Source organism: Natrix helvetica, assembly GCF_964273705.1.
Source record: "Natrix helvetica genome assembly, chromosome: 4".
Lineage (NCBI taxonomy): Eukaryota > Metazoa > Chordata > Lepidosauria > Squamata > Natricidae > Natrix > Natrix helvetica.
In genome coordinates, this window is record NC_138550.1 from 110,058,964 (window position 1) to 110,075,572 (window position 16,609).

At 40.0% G+C, this 16,609-nt stretch overlaps 1 protein-coding gene across 1 annotated transcript in view; it reads left to right on the forward strand.

Annotated features, from left to right (window-relative positions):
• NETO1 (neuropilin and tolloid like 1) overlaps positions 1-16,609 on the forward strand; it is a 108,873-nt gene that overhangs the window by 21,359 nt on the left and 70,905 nt on the right. The window contains exon 4 of the mRNA XM_081953093.1: positions 2,277-2,525. Within this exon, the coding sequence (XP_081809219.1) occupies positions 2,277-2,525 (249 nt within the window). The remainder of the gene's footprint in view (positions 1-2,276; positions 2,526-16,609) is intronic.

Consider the following 16,609-nt stretch of genomic DNA (forward strand, 5'->3'; position numbering starts at 1 on the left):
CTAGAACAAATCTAATATCTGTGTCTTGCTTATCATTTTGTGTGTGAACCTATTCCTTGACTGAGAGCATAGAAGGTTCTTAGTGTTTCAGGGTAATTCAATCTGTTTTGTTTATCCAGAAGTTCAGTTTTTAATTGAACAGATTTTACATGTGAAAGTTGAAATACTTTGATAGTTAAACTCTCTAGAATGCAGCTCTGTGCATGTCTATTCAATAAACACTAGTGTGTGCAGTATGTCTGCTTTGGTTTATCCGTCAGCGATAACATCCTGGTATTTAAAATGCATTTTTAACTTGAAGTATTAAATTCAAAGTGGCTAAGATGCTGAGCGTCTTGCCCCAGCTTCTGCCAACCTAGCAGTTCGAAAGCATGTAAAAATGGAAGTAGAAAAATAGGGGACACCATTGGTGTTCGGTGCACCTTCGGTGTTTAGTCATGTCGGCCACATGACTACAGAGACTTCTTCGGACAGTGCTGGCTCTTCGGCTTTGAAATGGAGATGAGCATCCCTAGAGTCGGGAATGCCTAACACATATATACGAGAGGAACCTTTACCTAGTAAATGCAAACCTTGTTTCCATTGAAGTTCTTCTTGAACAATGCTTAAGATCTTCCAGAATACTTAAGCTGACATGAAACTAGTATGAAATTTCCATACCCTGCGGTGATTCCCAATGACATCTACTGTACCTTGCAGTTGTAGAGGGTTTCCTAATTCTCAAGAACAAATGGGTCACAAAAGGAAGCAGGAGAATGAGGAGAACAAATGGCATTTCCATATATGGACATCTTCCATTGTTTGAAAATTCTTCCATTGTTAGCGCAGCACATTTTGCGTGATTCATTAGTGACTCAAAATGTCAGTGTATTTGCTCTGTTTTTCATTACCAAATAGATTGCAAAAGCCAAAGAATGTAATGCAAAAGGATGCAAAGAATGGTTTTGGCTTCTGCATTTGACAAATGACAGGTGTAACCTGTATGTGGGAATAGGATGCAGCCAGTTCAAAAAATAGATGTTGCTTTTCACATTAAGCTTTAGATAAAGGGATGAATTCTCTACAAGTCCCCAGCAGAAATAGACCTTAAGTCTAATCTACAATGCTACCAAGTTAACATCTCTTTAATCACTTTTAATGTTTCCATTTGGTTAAACATGAAAGCATGCAAATTTGTGAAAGCAAGCTCATTAGGCAGCTATATTTGGGTTACAATTTTTTTTTAAAAAGCTAAAGAGCCAATATTTGAGTTTTCTTTCAACATTACTTCTGCTTTACCATTGCAGAATAGGATTTAAATTCCTATGCTGTTTAATGGATCAGAAAATATGCTGAAATTCTGTAAGTTGGGAAATTTCAGCAGAGTTTGACAAAATAGTGCTGCACTATGGCGCTAATATATATTTATAGGAGAGGAGCAGACTTTATGAACCTTTTAGAACTATTTGAAATTTAGTGAGAACATGACACCATAATGGATAGTTTTGGGTCTTGTTTGTTTAACTGGAATATCTTATGCATGAATGAGATTTAGATGACGCTCAAGATCACAGAAGGTCACAGTACAGCAAGATTAAAAGTAGATCTAAAAGGTTCACAAACTGTTTTATCACGGTAGGAATCTACTGCTACAACAAAAACATAAACAGATGTTTCTGAATGTAGTTGCTACTTAGGCCAGCCATTACAAATAACACTAGCAATATCACTTGTACCACTTCACAGAGCTTTACAGCCCTTTCTAAGCAGTTTACAGAGTCAGCTTATTGCCCCCAACAATCTGGGTCCTCATTTTACTGATCTTGATCCAGTCAGAATCAAACTCCTGGCAGTGGGCAGAATTAGCCTGCAATACTGAATTTTAACTCCTGCGCCACCAGTTTTTCAAATAAACAAATATACATTTTCTTTGCTTTGTAAATATCTTTAAAAAAATAATAATAATTGCAGCAAAAGAAGCAGTAAAGGAAGAGTTAGACGCCTATGCACATTTTTTTTAGCAACTAGGCCATACTGTTCCCAATTTTACTTATCCTATAATGTAGAATCAAAGTTTTTTTTTTAAGTAAGCTTAGTAGGAAAACCACTGATATTATTATTGAAATATGTTCTGTTTATGCTTAGTAATAATAGCTCTGAGTAGAGTAAGTTACTTAGCCTGAACAAAACCTCGAGACCCATAAAATACTGCGGTACATACGTTTAAAAACATTTGGTTTGGAAACAAATACATTTCAGTGTATAAAATTATGGAAATACTTTGTTTTATTTTTCAGCTGCCCCAAGACAATGTATTGAGTTGCACTTTGATGAGAAATATTCCATAGAGCCTTCTTGGGAGTGTAAATTTGATCATATTGAAGTGCGAGATGGACCTTTTGGATTTTCTCCAATAATTGGTCGTTTCTGTGGACAGCAAAATCCACCTAAAATAAAATCCAGTGGCAGATTCTTGTGGATTAAATTTTTTGCTGATGGCGAACTTGAATCTGTAGGATTTTCTGCACAGTACAATTTCACACGTGGTAAGTAAAATTTTCAATAATTTTTGAGGAAAATATGTTAGTATTTATAATGATAGACTTTAGAAATATTATAAAGTTATGTAACAATATAGTAAAATTAAAATGCCAAAATTTTAATGTATTGGTAATGGAAATGAAAATGCTCTTTTCCCTCTCAGAAAATAGATACTTCTTTTAATCTGCACTTTGCATTTATACTGAGTGATTTTAACTGGCTCTTTTTAAATAATTATTTATTTTATTTAATTAACTGATATATTTATAAATCATCCCACTCATGGTGATACATACATACATACATACATACATACATACATACACACACATATATATACATACAAAAAATAAATAAAGCAATAAAGCAAAATAAAAATACAAAAATAGGAGCCAAAGCTTTCATTACATTAAAAGTCTTTTTTTTAAACCTGCAATTATGATGCCTAATGAAGCATAATAAAGGAAATGTTGTTGTGATCCCAATCCAGGAAGTGATTTTATAACGGCAGCGTTTCTAACAATGTTGAAATCCTGGATGCACAGATGTTAGAAATAAAGCTGGGTCCAAAATTTCTCAGGCTGGTAATGATCATTATGTCAACAAATCTGGTTTTTTTATGACCTTGAAGACAACAGCCAAAGAACTGTTAACTTGAAAAGACAAGAGGAAAAAGCTTCACACTTAATCCCTGTAGCACAGGCATATATAGGCTGTGATTCTCTCCTGCAGCATGGAGGTGGCTTATTTTATTTTACTTTATTTTATTTTATTGTAGTTGGCTTCATTCTTCTCTGCACTAAAGTATCTACACTGGCTAAGTGGTGCCAATTCTAGAATAAGGGAAGATTTTGGATTTGGAATTGTGCCAGGCTGAATCATGACAGTAGAAATTTCCAATGGTAGTTGCAAATTCTGGGCAAGTAGTATAAATTGAGATAATTATCTAGACTGTTGCAGTAACCTAAGAGAGGACCTGGCTAGTGGAATTTTTTTTATATAAAAAAAAGCAAAACAGAAGCCAAAGTAGCATTCTGATTTAATGAACCATTGAGATAGAGGGATATCCATTAATTCCAGTTGTCCATTAAATACAAATGTAAGTAATTTACATAATTGGTATAAAAAGCATCATTTGCAGTAAAATGTCCATTTAACAAGCAGACTGTCATTTTAACTATCTTTTAGTGGGATTGGGAGCCCATGAAAAACATGAATCCTATACCTGTTAAGCCATGGACCATTGAAGCAAGTTTAACTGTACTATGATTTTATCTGGGTAGTAATCATTGATGGAGTGCAATATATTTATATATTTATGCTGGGAGAATTATGATCATGCAGAAGGAAAATAATTGAAATGTTCACTATGTATTAGTCCTCGTCATAACATATTCATTTTGTATATGTCGATCTTGTCAACATCACAGTCAGCTAAGAAGTTATAAGTGCAATTAATTATATGAATGTATTTTCAGTAAGTAATATTCCCCTCATTAGAAGTGGAAATATGTTTTAACATCATCTCAAGAAATGTTGTACATTCTACCAAGGAAAAAAATGGATTTCAGCTCCTGCTGTTCTTCTCTCGTTTGAAAATTGTCTTTTATTACAAACAAAAAACTACTGTCGTAATTTTTTTCTGTCTTTTAAAACCTGCAAATGGTTTTGCTAGAGGAATCCAAGATCCAAAGCATAGGATGCTTTCAATTAAGCAGTTCTGTGAAATCATCTTAATTGCTGCCTTTCAATTCTGTCTTTCATCAAATTGTCTGATTTTATTTCTGAAAGCAAAACGAGTATCTGCAGTCAGGTTTGTGATGAAACTTCGCAGTAACTTGTAGGAACTATCAGAAATTTCTAAAAGATTTATTACATGGAGTGAGTAGTGCTACATTCTGGATGTATGTCAATATCCTCCATATATATCTCCTAGTTGGAGAACTGCGAGCATCAATATGCTGGCTTCCAAGGTAGTATCTAGAATAAAGATTGTAGCTTGTGTAGAATAGATTTATTTATAAGGGGTAAGGCTGGATTTTCATTCCAGTTGTAGCCAAAATGACTGATATTCCCTAATGTATACAGCTTGGGTATCATTAAGATTGATAATCTAGTATATACCTTTTCTGTCTTATTAGAAGGCATACATTTGAAAGCTTCAATTTCATCAATGCCACAGAAGAGGGTAGACAGCAGTAAATTACTGATTTTTTTAAAAAAAGTATGTTTCCTGTGAAACTAAGAAAAAGAAGAGGTGCAACAGAGCTGAATAAAGATGGAGTTAATAAATACAAGCAGAGAAGTGAAGGTAGAGGTTTAACCATGAATAAAAGTGCTAAAAGATATGTCAGAGAATATGAATGGCTATAATTATTGTGGATGAGAGTGAAGGTAGAATCCGTAGGTTGGTGATACTTTCATGTTAAATTCCAGTGAATTGTTATAATGAAAAATTGGGGGAGGGGGGCAGGAACCAAGGATGAATTATGCGGAGAGGAAGAGAAATGTACAACATTCTGAATGAATTTGAACCAAGGGAAAAAGTGCTTTTTTGTTAGCTGAATTGAATGAGAAAAGAATGCATCATTTTTAAAAAAATGACTAGGCTATTTTGACACCCAATAATGAATGTCTGATTATTTGGTGTATATTGGCTTTAAGAAAAAGTGTCTTTGGAGTACATGGTTAAACCTTAAGCCTGATGACCTTAAACCTACACATGAAAAAGGATTGCTTTGAAAAGCATGGTATATTTTAGTTTATGATAAAAGACTAAAAGTATACCAGGACAAGAGGTTCTAACAGAATAATGTTTGTACAAATTTGATATCTAAGAGAAGAAAAGATGTTAAAGAATCTAGAATAAAATAAGACTGCAAGAAGAGAAAGTGTAAATCTGCAAGGAACAAAGGAAAATAGATTAATATCACAATAACTGGGAGTAGACATAAGGAAAAAGCATGTAGAAGTTACTTGGAAAAGAATAAAAGAAAAGTTACAGACTGTCACAACAGTCTGCTGGAAGATGAAGTGGACAAGACTATGAATGAGGAAAAAAAGAACATAGAAAAACGATGGGTGCAAAAATGACAAGGAAATATATTGCACAATGTGTATAGAAAGAAAAATGTACTTCCAAAGAATGCAGTCAAAGTAAACCAGAACCAAAATTTAAAGCAGCAATGAAAATGCAGAGCAATATTGATAGAAGGAAATTTGTTTTGGAATTTGGTGAAAGAACTAAGTAAGGAGCATCCAGTAGAGTGAATGGAATCAAGAATAAAAGTGGTGAAATAATTTAAGATGAAACTGAAATTAACTCTAAAAAGGAGTATTTTATTAGGGAACAATAATGGTACATTGCTTCCTGGAACTGTAACAAAAAGAATGTTTAATAAAAAATAAATAAAGAAGAAAGTTCTAAATGCTATGAGAACATTGAAAATGGTAAGGCTCCAGATGCATGTTAAGAAGCATTAAAATTTCTTTGCTTCTGGGAGTAGTTGTGTTACTTAATAGTTTAGTATATGAAATGCTTAGTTACTGGTTCAACATTGAACAAGGAATAAATGTATTTATAGCTAAGTGTATAAGGAATATTAGTGAATATTATAGCCAAGTGTATAAGGAATATCAATATCAGACATTATCAGAATATCAGAAATGCATATGTTCAGATAGTTTAGTCATATGCAGAGAGAGAATGATGGCAGAATTTCCAAACAAACGTATGATAGAGAAATGAAAGGATTGTGAGAAATAAAAGATGGAGAAATCATAGCTAATTGGACTTGATGGCATCCTCAAAAATGTGAGAGTTGAGAGGTTTAAAGAAGAAAAAGTATGTATGTACTGGTAAATAGAGTGGTAGAAGCAAGAATCGTTGCTAGGATAGAAATGTATGGAGAAATAAAATGAATAGTAATGGTGTAACTAAATTTGTTTATATTTCATTTAATATATTTGGCTTATTGTTTATTACTTCTTTGTACAGCGTTACTTACCATGAAATGGTGTGGTTAGATGAATATGTATGAATAGTATGTAATTATATATGAATAGTATATGTTATTGTTTTGTCGGTAGAAAAATACTTTTGACAATGTATGCTATTGTTATAAATTTTGATTTGTTGCTTTTCCATGGAAGAACTATGTGTTATCAGGCTTATTTTAGCTATAATTTTGACAATCACTAGGTGTTTTTTCATCTACCACTATGAAGTATAGATTATGTATCTATATTTCATTATTTCATTTTCATGTTATATTTCATTATCATGTTTCTACCTCTCTTTCCATCCCTCCCTTTCTGGACTAAGTCCTTCAGTTACCTGGGCAAGATTTTCAGAATCATTTGCTATTGCCTTCTTTCTAAGACTGAGTGGGACTAACTAAACCAATATCCACCCAACTGGCTTTGTACACAAGGTGGGACTAGGTTTCCTTTTGGTGCCTTCCCCTCTTTCCCTTTGTGCATCCCTCATTCCCTCTCTCCCTCTCTCTCTTGGTCTCTCTCTGATGTGAAATAAGGATATGTAATGTCAACCAGATTTCTGAATGCCAGATATTCCTGTACATTGGCAGTATTGTGTGCCCAGATTAGCTTTAGTTTAAATAATTTATGTGTCTGGCATTAATGCTCAAAATATAAAATGTTCTGGAAATGGCTCCCAATAAGATCGACTTGTAAATAAATTCAGAATTAGGAAACTTAGTTTCAGTGCATTATGAAGTAGTCCTGACCAATCTCATTGGATATAATATAGGAAGTCATAATCGCTGTGATATTTCACAGGTGGGTTGGACTTTAATTCCCATCATTTTAAGAGAATTAGCAAATAAAGGAATTCACAGGAGTGCATGTAGATGAGAAGCTTCAACTTATTCCATATTCTGTATATGGTACACCTACATCTACAATAGCAAATAATTACAGTGTTAGTTACTGCAGATGTAGATTTAAACAAGATACTTTATTTTTCCCAATTATCTCCAATAATTTGATTTTTTTTGCTTTTTGCTTTCCCATCCATGGGAAACATTGGAATCCCTAAAAGCTTGTTGTTTTCTCCATTTTTTTAAAAAAAAGTTGCCCCTTTGAGCACTCATACCCTGTAGTTACTATTCCAATGGGTGATATCTGACAGTAGGGCTGAGAGAAACTTTGAAAGCGTGCTTCCTTTAATCAACTGAATCTTGAATCCTTTTGAATCTGTTTCATGCAACAACACGATCCTTTCACTTCTAAGAGGAATGACAAAGTTTTCTCTCCCCACTCTGCATTGGACCTCTTCTCAGCTTCTCTTCAGAATTCACAATATGGAAGAAAGCCAAAGGAAGCATGTGGTACCCTGAACACATGCCAAACACTGGGCATCCATGATATGTATCATTGGCTGTCTTGAGTGGCTTAATTCAGGTGGTTTCTTTGCATTGATAAAACAAGCAACTGTGCCTTCGTGGCTTGTGTTGCTTTGTTGGACTAAATAAATCTCAATTTACATAGGTCTATTTCAGGGGTGTCAAACTCAAGGCCCAGGACCTGTATCCATCCCATGTGTGCTTAGATCTGGCCCGTGGGGGTGTCCTGGAAACAGCAAAATACCGGCCCACTGTGCCTCTGCCAGCAAAAATGGAATGCCCGCCCTCTGTTTTTGTTGGCAGAAGGTTGCAGGATGCAATCATAGCCAAAAACGGAGCTCACATGGGCCGCGGTCAGCCCTCTCAAGTTCCATTTTCACTGGCAGAGGGTTGCAGGAAGCCATGGCAGCCGAAAACAGTTTGGGAGCCTCTTTTCGTTTGCAGAGCACTTGGGCCACCACAGGTGCCCGCATCACAAGTGATGCCGAACTGGCCATGCCCACCCTGGTAACACTCACCCTGGCCCCCCAAGGTCAAACACAATCCTGATGCGGTCCTCAGGAAAATTGAGTTTGACACCCCTGGTCTACTTGATGCAGTAGTTCGTATGATGGTTTTTCAGTTTCTGCAAAGCAAAATAATAATAGGAGTTTGGTCTGATTGGTGTAGTTACAATGGGCAATCATTCCTTTTGACAACCCAAACCAGACTGTCCATAGTTAAATTGCATAGTTTGATTTGTGTGTTTTCACTGATTATCGTACGAGCATGTTGTAAGCATATGCATTTCCTAAAGAAACCATGTCTTTCATCGTGTGTGAAAGAATGGAAGCAAGTGTGATATGCCTCTCTTCCACAATAGGAATTTGACTACTGACCCCGTACATTTCTGAATTGTCTCCTGTTCCTTTGTAAAAAATTTACAGAAGCAGATTATTACTTTGATAATAATAGCAGGCATGACATGATATATAGCATACCTTTCACTTTTATAATTTTCTTTTAAAAAAGGTATTATGTCATACATTTGAAATATTAGAGGAATAATATAGCTTATTCAGTTTTCCACATTTTAGGGGAAATTGGCCCATTGGTGAAATGTTTAAAAAATTTATTAGCAAGTTTCTACTTTTAATGGCATGGAATGCTATTTTCTCCAAACTACACAAAGAAATGGTTTGAGGGCATATGTTGCTCAGAGCTGAATCAATTTTGTAGTTCTGCAGACAGAGGGCCAGACAGAATAAACTGTGCTTTAAGCTGATCACTTTGATTCATCTGAAATAATCAGATTTCTTTTTATCTTGGTTTTCTCCTCTTGGAATCTGTAAGTATGTAGCCTCAGATGGCACACTATTAAATTCAGTTCTATTCACTGGTGGAAACCATCTGTGTTTGCATTTGGCTTCATTGATATGAATGACAACAATGTACGGTTTGCCTTTGAAAACAAAAACAATGTGTGTCACATGAGGAGGAAGGTGGGAGGAATAATTTCTAGGAAATTGCATGAACATAAACTCATATTCTGCCTTTGTGTGTGTGCATACATTCTGTTTGTAAACAGATGAGTCAAGATATAAGTAGCTTGCAGAGTATTTTTAAAAGAAAATATATAACTATATTCCCATCTTCTGCATTTTATACTTTTTAAAAAATTCAACTTAGAACTGTTTTAGCTAATGTAAGAAATCAGACGAATAGCAGTGTCGTTCTCTTCTTTGTGTCTGCAATGAGGATGCTATGGTATTTCTTTTGCATTTTGGAATCCCCTGTAGAAGTTAGGAGGAACAGCAATTCATTCAACATTTGTATCCAATTTTTTTTAATAGTTAATCACTTTGGGTCCTGGTCATGTTCCTCTGAATAAAAATAATTCTCTAGCATTGAACCTTCTGTTTGTATTAATTAATGAATTGATTGGTTTTTATTTAAATATGTTCCTATAGCCATACATTTTGCTGTAGTGTAGGCAGTAAATAAATAATTAAAACCAGAAAATAGTAGACTAACTTAGTTAATTAAAACAGTTTAACTATAATCAGTATAACATGTCCAAAAAATTATTGCTTTGTACAGTCAGTAAACAAAGCAACAACCACAAACCAATCTTAACAGCCTGTTCCAAATGTTTGAAGGAACAACTAGGTTCCTTTAGCAGATTTCTAGGACTGACATTACAACAGAGAAGACACTACTCTTGGGTTCCCTGAAGTTGGCATTGATTAATAGACTTGGAATATGCCCATCCTGTCGGTTTTGGTTGGGTAAGCAGAAACCATTGGAGACCGGCAGTCCTGTAAATTACCTGGCCCTGTGCCATGTAGGGTTCTACAGATGAAAACCAACACCATGAATTGCATCTGGTGCACTGGAAGCCAATGCAGCTTGCAGAACAGTGGTATTATATGGGTGTGTTATGGAACATTAAAAACTACCCATACTGGACAACTTGAAGCTTCTGAACATTTCTTAGAGCAGCCCATATAGAACAGTTTATAGCAAGCAGCCCCAGAGCTTGTGCAGTTCTGAGGCTTCTTGCTTCTCTGCAAGACAGGGAAGCAGGAGGCCAAAAGGACATTGATGGGTGGGGACACAGATGTACGTGTGGGAAATTGAAGTGCGGTCTTAAGTCTGAGTGGGCTGCCAAACATCCAAATTTTGATCACATGACCACAGGGACACTGCAACTGCCATAACTTTAGGCACATTTCGTAAGTCCATTTTTTTTCAACAGCATGGTAATTTTGAATGGTCACTGAATGAATAATCATAAATCAAGGACTAGCTGTATAGACTTTTTCTGAGACAGAAAATGCACATATGTTTTTGGTTTGGATGGTTAGAAAAAAATTGGATAGTAGAAAAAAGTGACCTTTTTTAGTATAAGTTTCTGAATAATACTGCAGTCGCAGTTGTTGGAATTCTCAAAAGAATGTTGATAGTGAACCTGGGAAACAGCTGAAATTCAGGAAATTAAAAAATATATAATTTGGATTATATTGCAGAAAACAACTCATATGTGGTTTAGGAATAATCCTGTGCTACTTTTTATGTGGGAATGGAATGTGAAACTGTTAATATTTCTAAGTGCAATGATTATTGGAATTATCCCATGTGCATCTGGAGCTAGATTACAGATATCATTGTTTATATCTAGCTTTTTTATGCATTTACTTCTTAGGCTTGTTATTGCATGCTGGGTATTTAAATAACTGCTTTACTTTGTTTTGATTTGTATTTCCAAAGCTGATATTTGTTTAGGATTATTGGATTAACTGCTTGCGGGATACAAACTCATTCATTTTTATTCACATCTGTCTTGGGATTCTCTTATTGATATATTTCTGTCATACTAATTCATGTGCAGAATCCCTTAGGTATTTGATAAGTGGATGTGGTTTTGCATTTATAGGTCTTAGAATACATCAAACACATCAGAGAACAGTTTTTTTTTAAAAAAAGATCAATCTTTCACCCATAATTCCATTGAGAAAAATAAAAAAGATGCATTATGCCATTATTTTTGTTCTTTTAAACTACTTTGTAATTCCTGTACAATTTTGGTTGTTGGCAGATTAGAAATGTAACAAAAAAAAAGAGAGGATAAGAACAGGTTATTTGTTCTTGATTACATAATCTTAATTAATCAATAGTAACATATTGGTATAATCAGAGGAAATGTTTCTGTAGATCTATGATAGCTTCTGTAACACTCATTTTGCGTCTTTGCAACTGTCCCAAAGGTATATTTCTGTTCTATTTCATATTTGAAAGGGTGCTGATGATGCAGAAGTGATATCCATGATCTTTTGTTCTAGGCTGCTTCCCAAGCAAGTTTGCAGGGGGGGAAATCCTTACTGCTTATGGCAACAGTACTGCATGAGAAAATCTGCAGCAGTAAATTTGTCATTAAATGTAAAGATGCACGAGATTTGAGAACGTTTTCTACTTTCCTGTTGAAAAAAGACACATTGCCATGTTAGGCATTACATATACGGTACTTTTCAAGGCAAAAGGTGAATAATAGCAAACTATAGTAAACACTAATAGTCTGCTGGCCACCACTTTGCCAACATTCATATAATTCTAAGATTATTTTCAATCCTTCCCCACTCCCCAAATGTCCACATAGGATACACAACATTAGAACATGCACATTTATTTTTACTGTAATAGGTAGCATATTAATTATAAAAATGGGGTTCGTAATAGTAGCACATATAAAATTATCAATAGCAATAGCACTTAGACTTATATACCGCTTTACAGTGCTTTATAGCCTTCTCTAAGCAGTTTACAGAGTTAGCCTCCTGCCCCCCCCCCCCCCCAACAAAACCAGCCTGGGTCATTTTACTTACCTTGAGCTGGTCAGAACCGAACTCCTGGCAGTGGACAGAGTTTGCTTACAAAAACATTTATATCTCAATAACTTCTAGAGAAATAAGTTAATACACTCAGAAAGATAGATGCAATAAGATGTGCGTTGCGAAAAAAATGCAAAAAAATGGGAAAAAGCAAGAGAATGGCACTAAAGAGAACAAGGTGGCACCGGAGGTACCAGAGCCACCCTACGACACCAGAGAAGACAACGAGGCACTGGAGGCTCCGGAGAGGTGAGCAGATCAGGGAGACAGTCGGGAACGGCAAAGGGAGATGGCTGCAGCGTCGGAGGTGTGGAAAGAGCTGCAGCCAGGGACTCCTCTCTATGACATTTGGCCGTAGCCTGGCTGCTCCCATGCTCCCGGGAACCTGGAGAATGTTCCTATAATTTTTGAGAGCTTTACCCAAATTGCAATGATCACTGAGGCGCCGGATGGGGACCAAGATGAATGTGTTGGGGAACCAGAAGTGAGGAGAGGAACTAAAATAACGGCTGGGGATGGCCTAGAACTTCAGAGGCCACTGGAGGCCCGTTTCAGGGCTATGGATGGGCCTGACTGACTGCCTAGATTAAAAACAGCTGGGCTCAGAATGCCCCCCCCACCCACTAAGGATCCCACATCTGTGATTATATCTATCCTCAACCACCTTAGACTGTCTCCCATTTTTATGACATCTCTGCCTTGCTCCACTATTTGGGAATATTTGAACATTTCCCCCCCCCCCCGCCTTCTTTCCAAGTACTACCATTAAGACCTTAGCCCTCCGGCTATTGACTTTTACTACCAGCACCGGCTATTGACTTTTACTACCAGCACCCTTACCCAATTGGGCTTTAATATTCTATCAATTTATTCAAGGTTAGACCTGCTCCGCCTGCGGGAGGCCCCTCTCTCGCAGGTATGGCCCTTGGCTCTTACAAGGGCCTGCCTTGATGACGGGTTTGTGAACCCCGAGAGGTGGAAGAAACGGAAGCTGAGGGGATTTTTAGTCAAATGTTTTACATTGTTTTTAGGGGGTTCCAGGGAGGGGGGGTGGGTTAACCAGGCCGGGAGGGAAGCCAGCACCAGTCGAACAGGTGAGTCCAGGAGGGAAGTGAGCGGGGTGGGGGGGGAAAGGGAACAAATTATTCCGGTAGAGGGTTGTTTTATTACATCGGTCGCGGGGAGGGGGGGATGCGAGGACAGGAGGAGATCACAAGGTCGGTTGGGAGACCGTGGCTGTTGGCTACGCCCGGTCATTTGTACCAACCCCCGCAGCCTAGGTGGTCAGGAACTACAGAGCCAGGGCCTGCGGCTGATGCTTTGCAATGCAAGGTCCATAACCAACAAGGCCCCCCTCATTAGCGAGCTGATCTCGGAGGGGGAGCTGGATCTTGCAGGGATAACGGAGACCTGGTTGGGCCACGAGGGTGGTTTACCCCTCGTGGAAATGTGCCCACCGGGTTTCCATGCATTCCATCAGCCTCGGGCCCTGGGTAAGGGTGGTGGGGTGGCGGTAGTTATACGGGATGGTCTGGAACCGAGAGAGTTCACTGTTCCTCAGATACCCGGTTGTGAGTCCCTAGGTGTGAAATGGGGCCCAGGGAGGTAGTTGGGCCTGCTGATTGTATACTTGGCTCCTCGCTATACATCAGCGGCCCTGCCTGAGCTCCTCGAGCTGATCTCAGAGACGGCGGTTGAGATCCCCAGGCTTTTGGTCATGGGGGACTTCAACCTGCCGTCGACGGGAGCAGCATCTGAGGTGGCTCGGGAGTTCATGGCTTCCATGACAGCCATGGGCCTGACCCAATTAATTCAGGGCCCCACACACGAGGGTGGTCACACACTGGACCTTATTTTTGTATCTGAACAGTGGACGAGTGATCTGGGAATAGGGGACTTAGTCATTACTCCCCTGTCATGGTCAGATCACTCATGTCTCCGGCTCGACTTCCCTTCCGCTACCCCCCACCGCGAGGAGGCGGAGCCAGCCTGTCCAAGCTGGTACCGCCCCAAGCACCTGATGGAACCGGATAGGTTCCAGACGGAACTTGGGCCACTACCTGTAGCCCTGACCCGCGCTCGGTCGGAGGACCTAGTGGCCGCCTGGAATACGGAGGTGGCTGGGGCCTTGGACCGGGTTGCGCCTTTGCGACCTCTCCTACGGCAGCGATCCACACGAGCTCCTTGGTATACCGAGGAGCTGAGGGTGATGAAGCGCCATAGGAGACGTCTAGAGAGCAGGTGGAGATCCTCACGCTCCGAGTCTGACCGAACACAGGTAAGAGCCTATTTACGGACCTACCTTGTGGCATTGAGAGCGGCCAAACGTAGACACTGTGCCACTCTTATTGCGTCCGCGGATAACCGCCCTGCTGCCCTGTTTAGGGTGACCCGCTCTCTCCTGTCACAGGGGACGCGGGGGGCACCCTTGCAGGGTAGAGCAGAGGAGTTTGGAGAATATCTGCAGAATAAAGTCGCTCAGATCCGGAGCGGATGGGCCCCCTCCAGTGGGCCGGACAAGCCGTCAACAGTGAGTCTTGTGAGACCATTCTGGGAGGAGTTTGACTCTGTTGCCCCCGAGGATTTGGACAGGTTGCGTGGACGGCTGCGACCCACCACATGTTCAATGGACCCGTGTCCCTCCTGGCTGGTACTGGCATCCTGGGAGGTGACACGAGGCTGGCTTCTGGGCCTGGTGAACGCCTCATTGGGTGAGGGCTTCCTACCAACTGCCTTGAAAGAGGCGGTGGTGAGGCCCTTGCTCAAGAGGCCTTCACTGGACCCAATGGAGCTGGCTAATTATCGTCCAGTCTCCAACCTTCCCTTTTTAGCGAAGGTTGTTGAGAATGTGGTGGCACAGCAATTTCCACGACACCTTGACGAATCCGAATATCTAGACCCACGCCAGTCCAGATGGGAGTCGGAGGCACCGTTTTACGGTGGTTCGGCTCCTACCTCTCCGACCGGTCGCAATGTGTGTTGACGGGGGCAGAGGTCGACCCTGAGGTCACTCACTTGTGGGGTGCCACAGGGGTCGGTCCTCTCGCCCCTCCTGTTCAACACATATGTGAAGCCGCTGGGAGAGATCATCCGTGGTTTTGGGGTTGAATACCATCTGTACGCTGATGCTACTCAGCTGTACGTTTCAACCCCAAATCACCCCAGCGAGGCTGTCGAAGTGATGTCCCGGTGTTTGGAAGCCGTCGGGGTCTGGATGGGGGACAACGGACTCAAACTCAACCCCTCCAAGACTGAGTGGCTGTGGCTACTGGCACCTCGGTTCAGTCAGCTGACTCCAACGCTGGCCATAGGGAGCGAACAACTGCCCCCTGTGGAACGGGCGCGCAATTTGGGCGTCCTCCTAGATGCCTGGCTGTCAATGGATGACCATGTGGCAGCCGTGGCTAGGGGGGCGTTCCACCAGGTCCGCCTGGTGCGCCAATTGCGCCCCCTTCTGGACCGGGATGCCCTACGCACGGTCACTCATGCACTGGTGACGTCTCGCCTGGACTACTGTAATGCTCTCTACATGGGGCTTCCCTTGGGACGTGCACGAAGACTGCAGCTAGTCCAGAACGCAGCCGCGCGGGCAGTCATGGGGAGTACTAGGTACTCCCACGTAACACCGCTCCTGTGCGAGCTGCACTGGCTACCTGTGGTCTTTCGGGTGCGTTTCAAGGTTTTGACCACCATCTTTAAAGCGCTCCATGGTATAGGGCCTAGTTACCTGCGGGATCGCATCCTCCCACATACATCCCTGCGGCCAATTCGCTCTCACAGGGAGGGGCTTCTCCTGGTGCCGTCCACTAGGCAATGCCAACGGGCGACACCAAGGAGTAGGGCCTTCTCTGTGATGGGCCCAACCCTCTGGAATGACCTCCCCCCCCGACATTAGAACCACCACTGACTTCCACTCCTTCCGGCAGAAACTGAAGACACACCTGTTCCGACTGGCTGGTCTGGCATAATTCTTAACGTCTACCTCCTGGCATATATATTTCCTACTGGTTTCTTAGGGGACTTAATTTTATTGGACACTGGGGTTTTAAATTTTGTATATTTTAAATTATTTATTTAGCAATTACAGTTCTGTCTATTTTATCCTCCTCTTATTTATGTATTTATCCATTTAATAATTTTTAATTGTTATTATGTATGATGTTTTTGATATGGACTGTACACCGCCCCGAGTCCCTTTGGGAGAGGGGGCGGTCTAGAAGTGCTAATTAAATTAAATTTAAATTAAATGTGGAACTTAACTCTGCTATGGAGAATACCATTGACAGCCAAGAAAAGAAACCAATGGATCATTCAGCAGATCGACACACAAATCACTACACACACACATGATCAGCC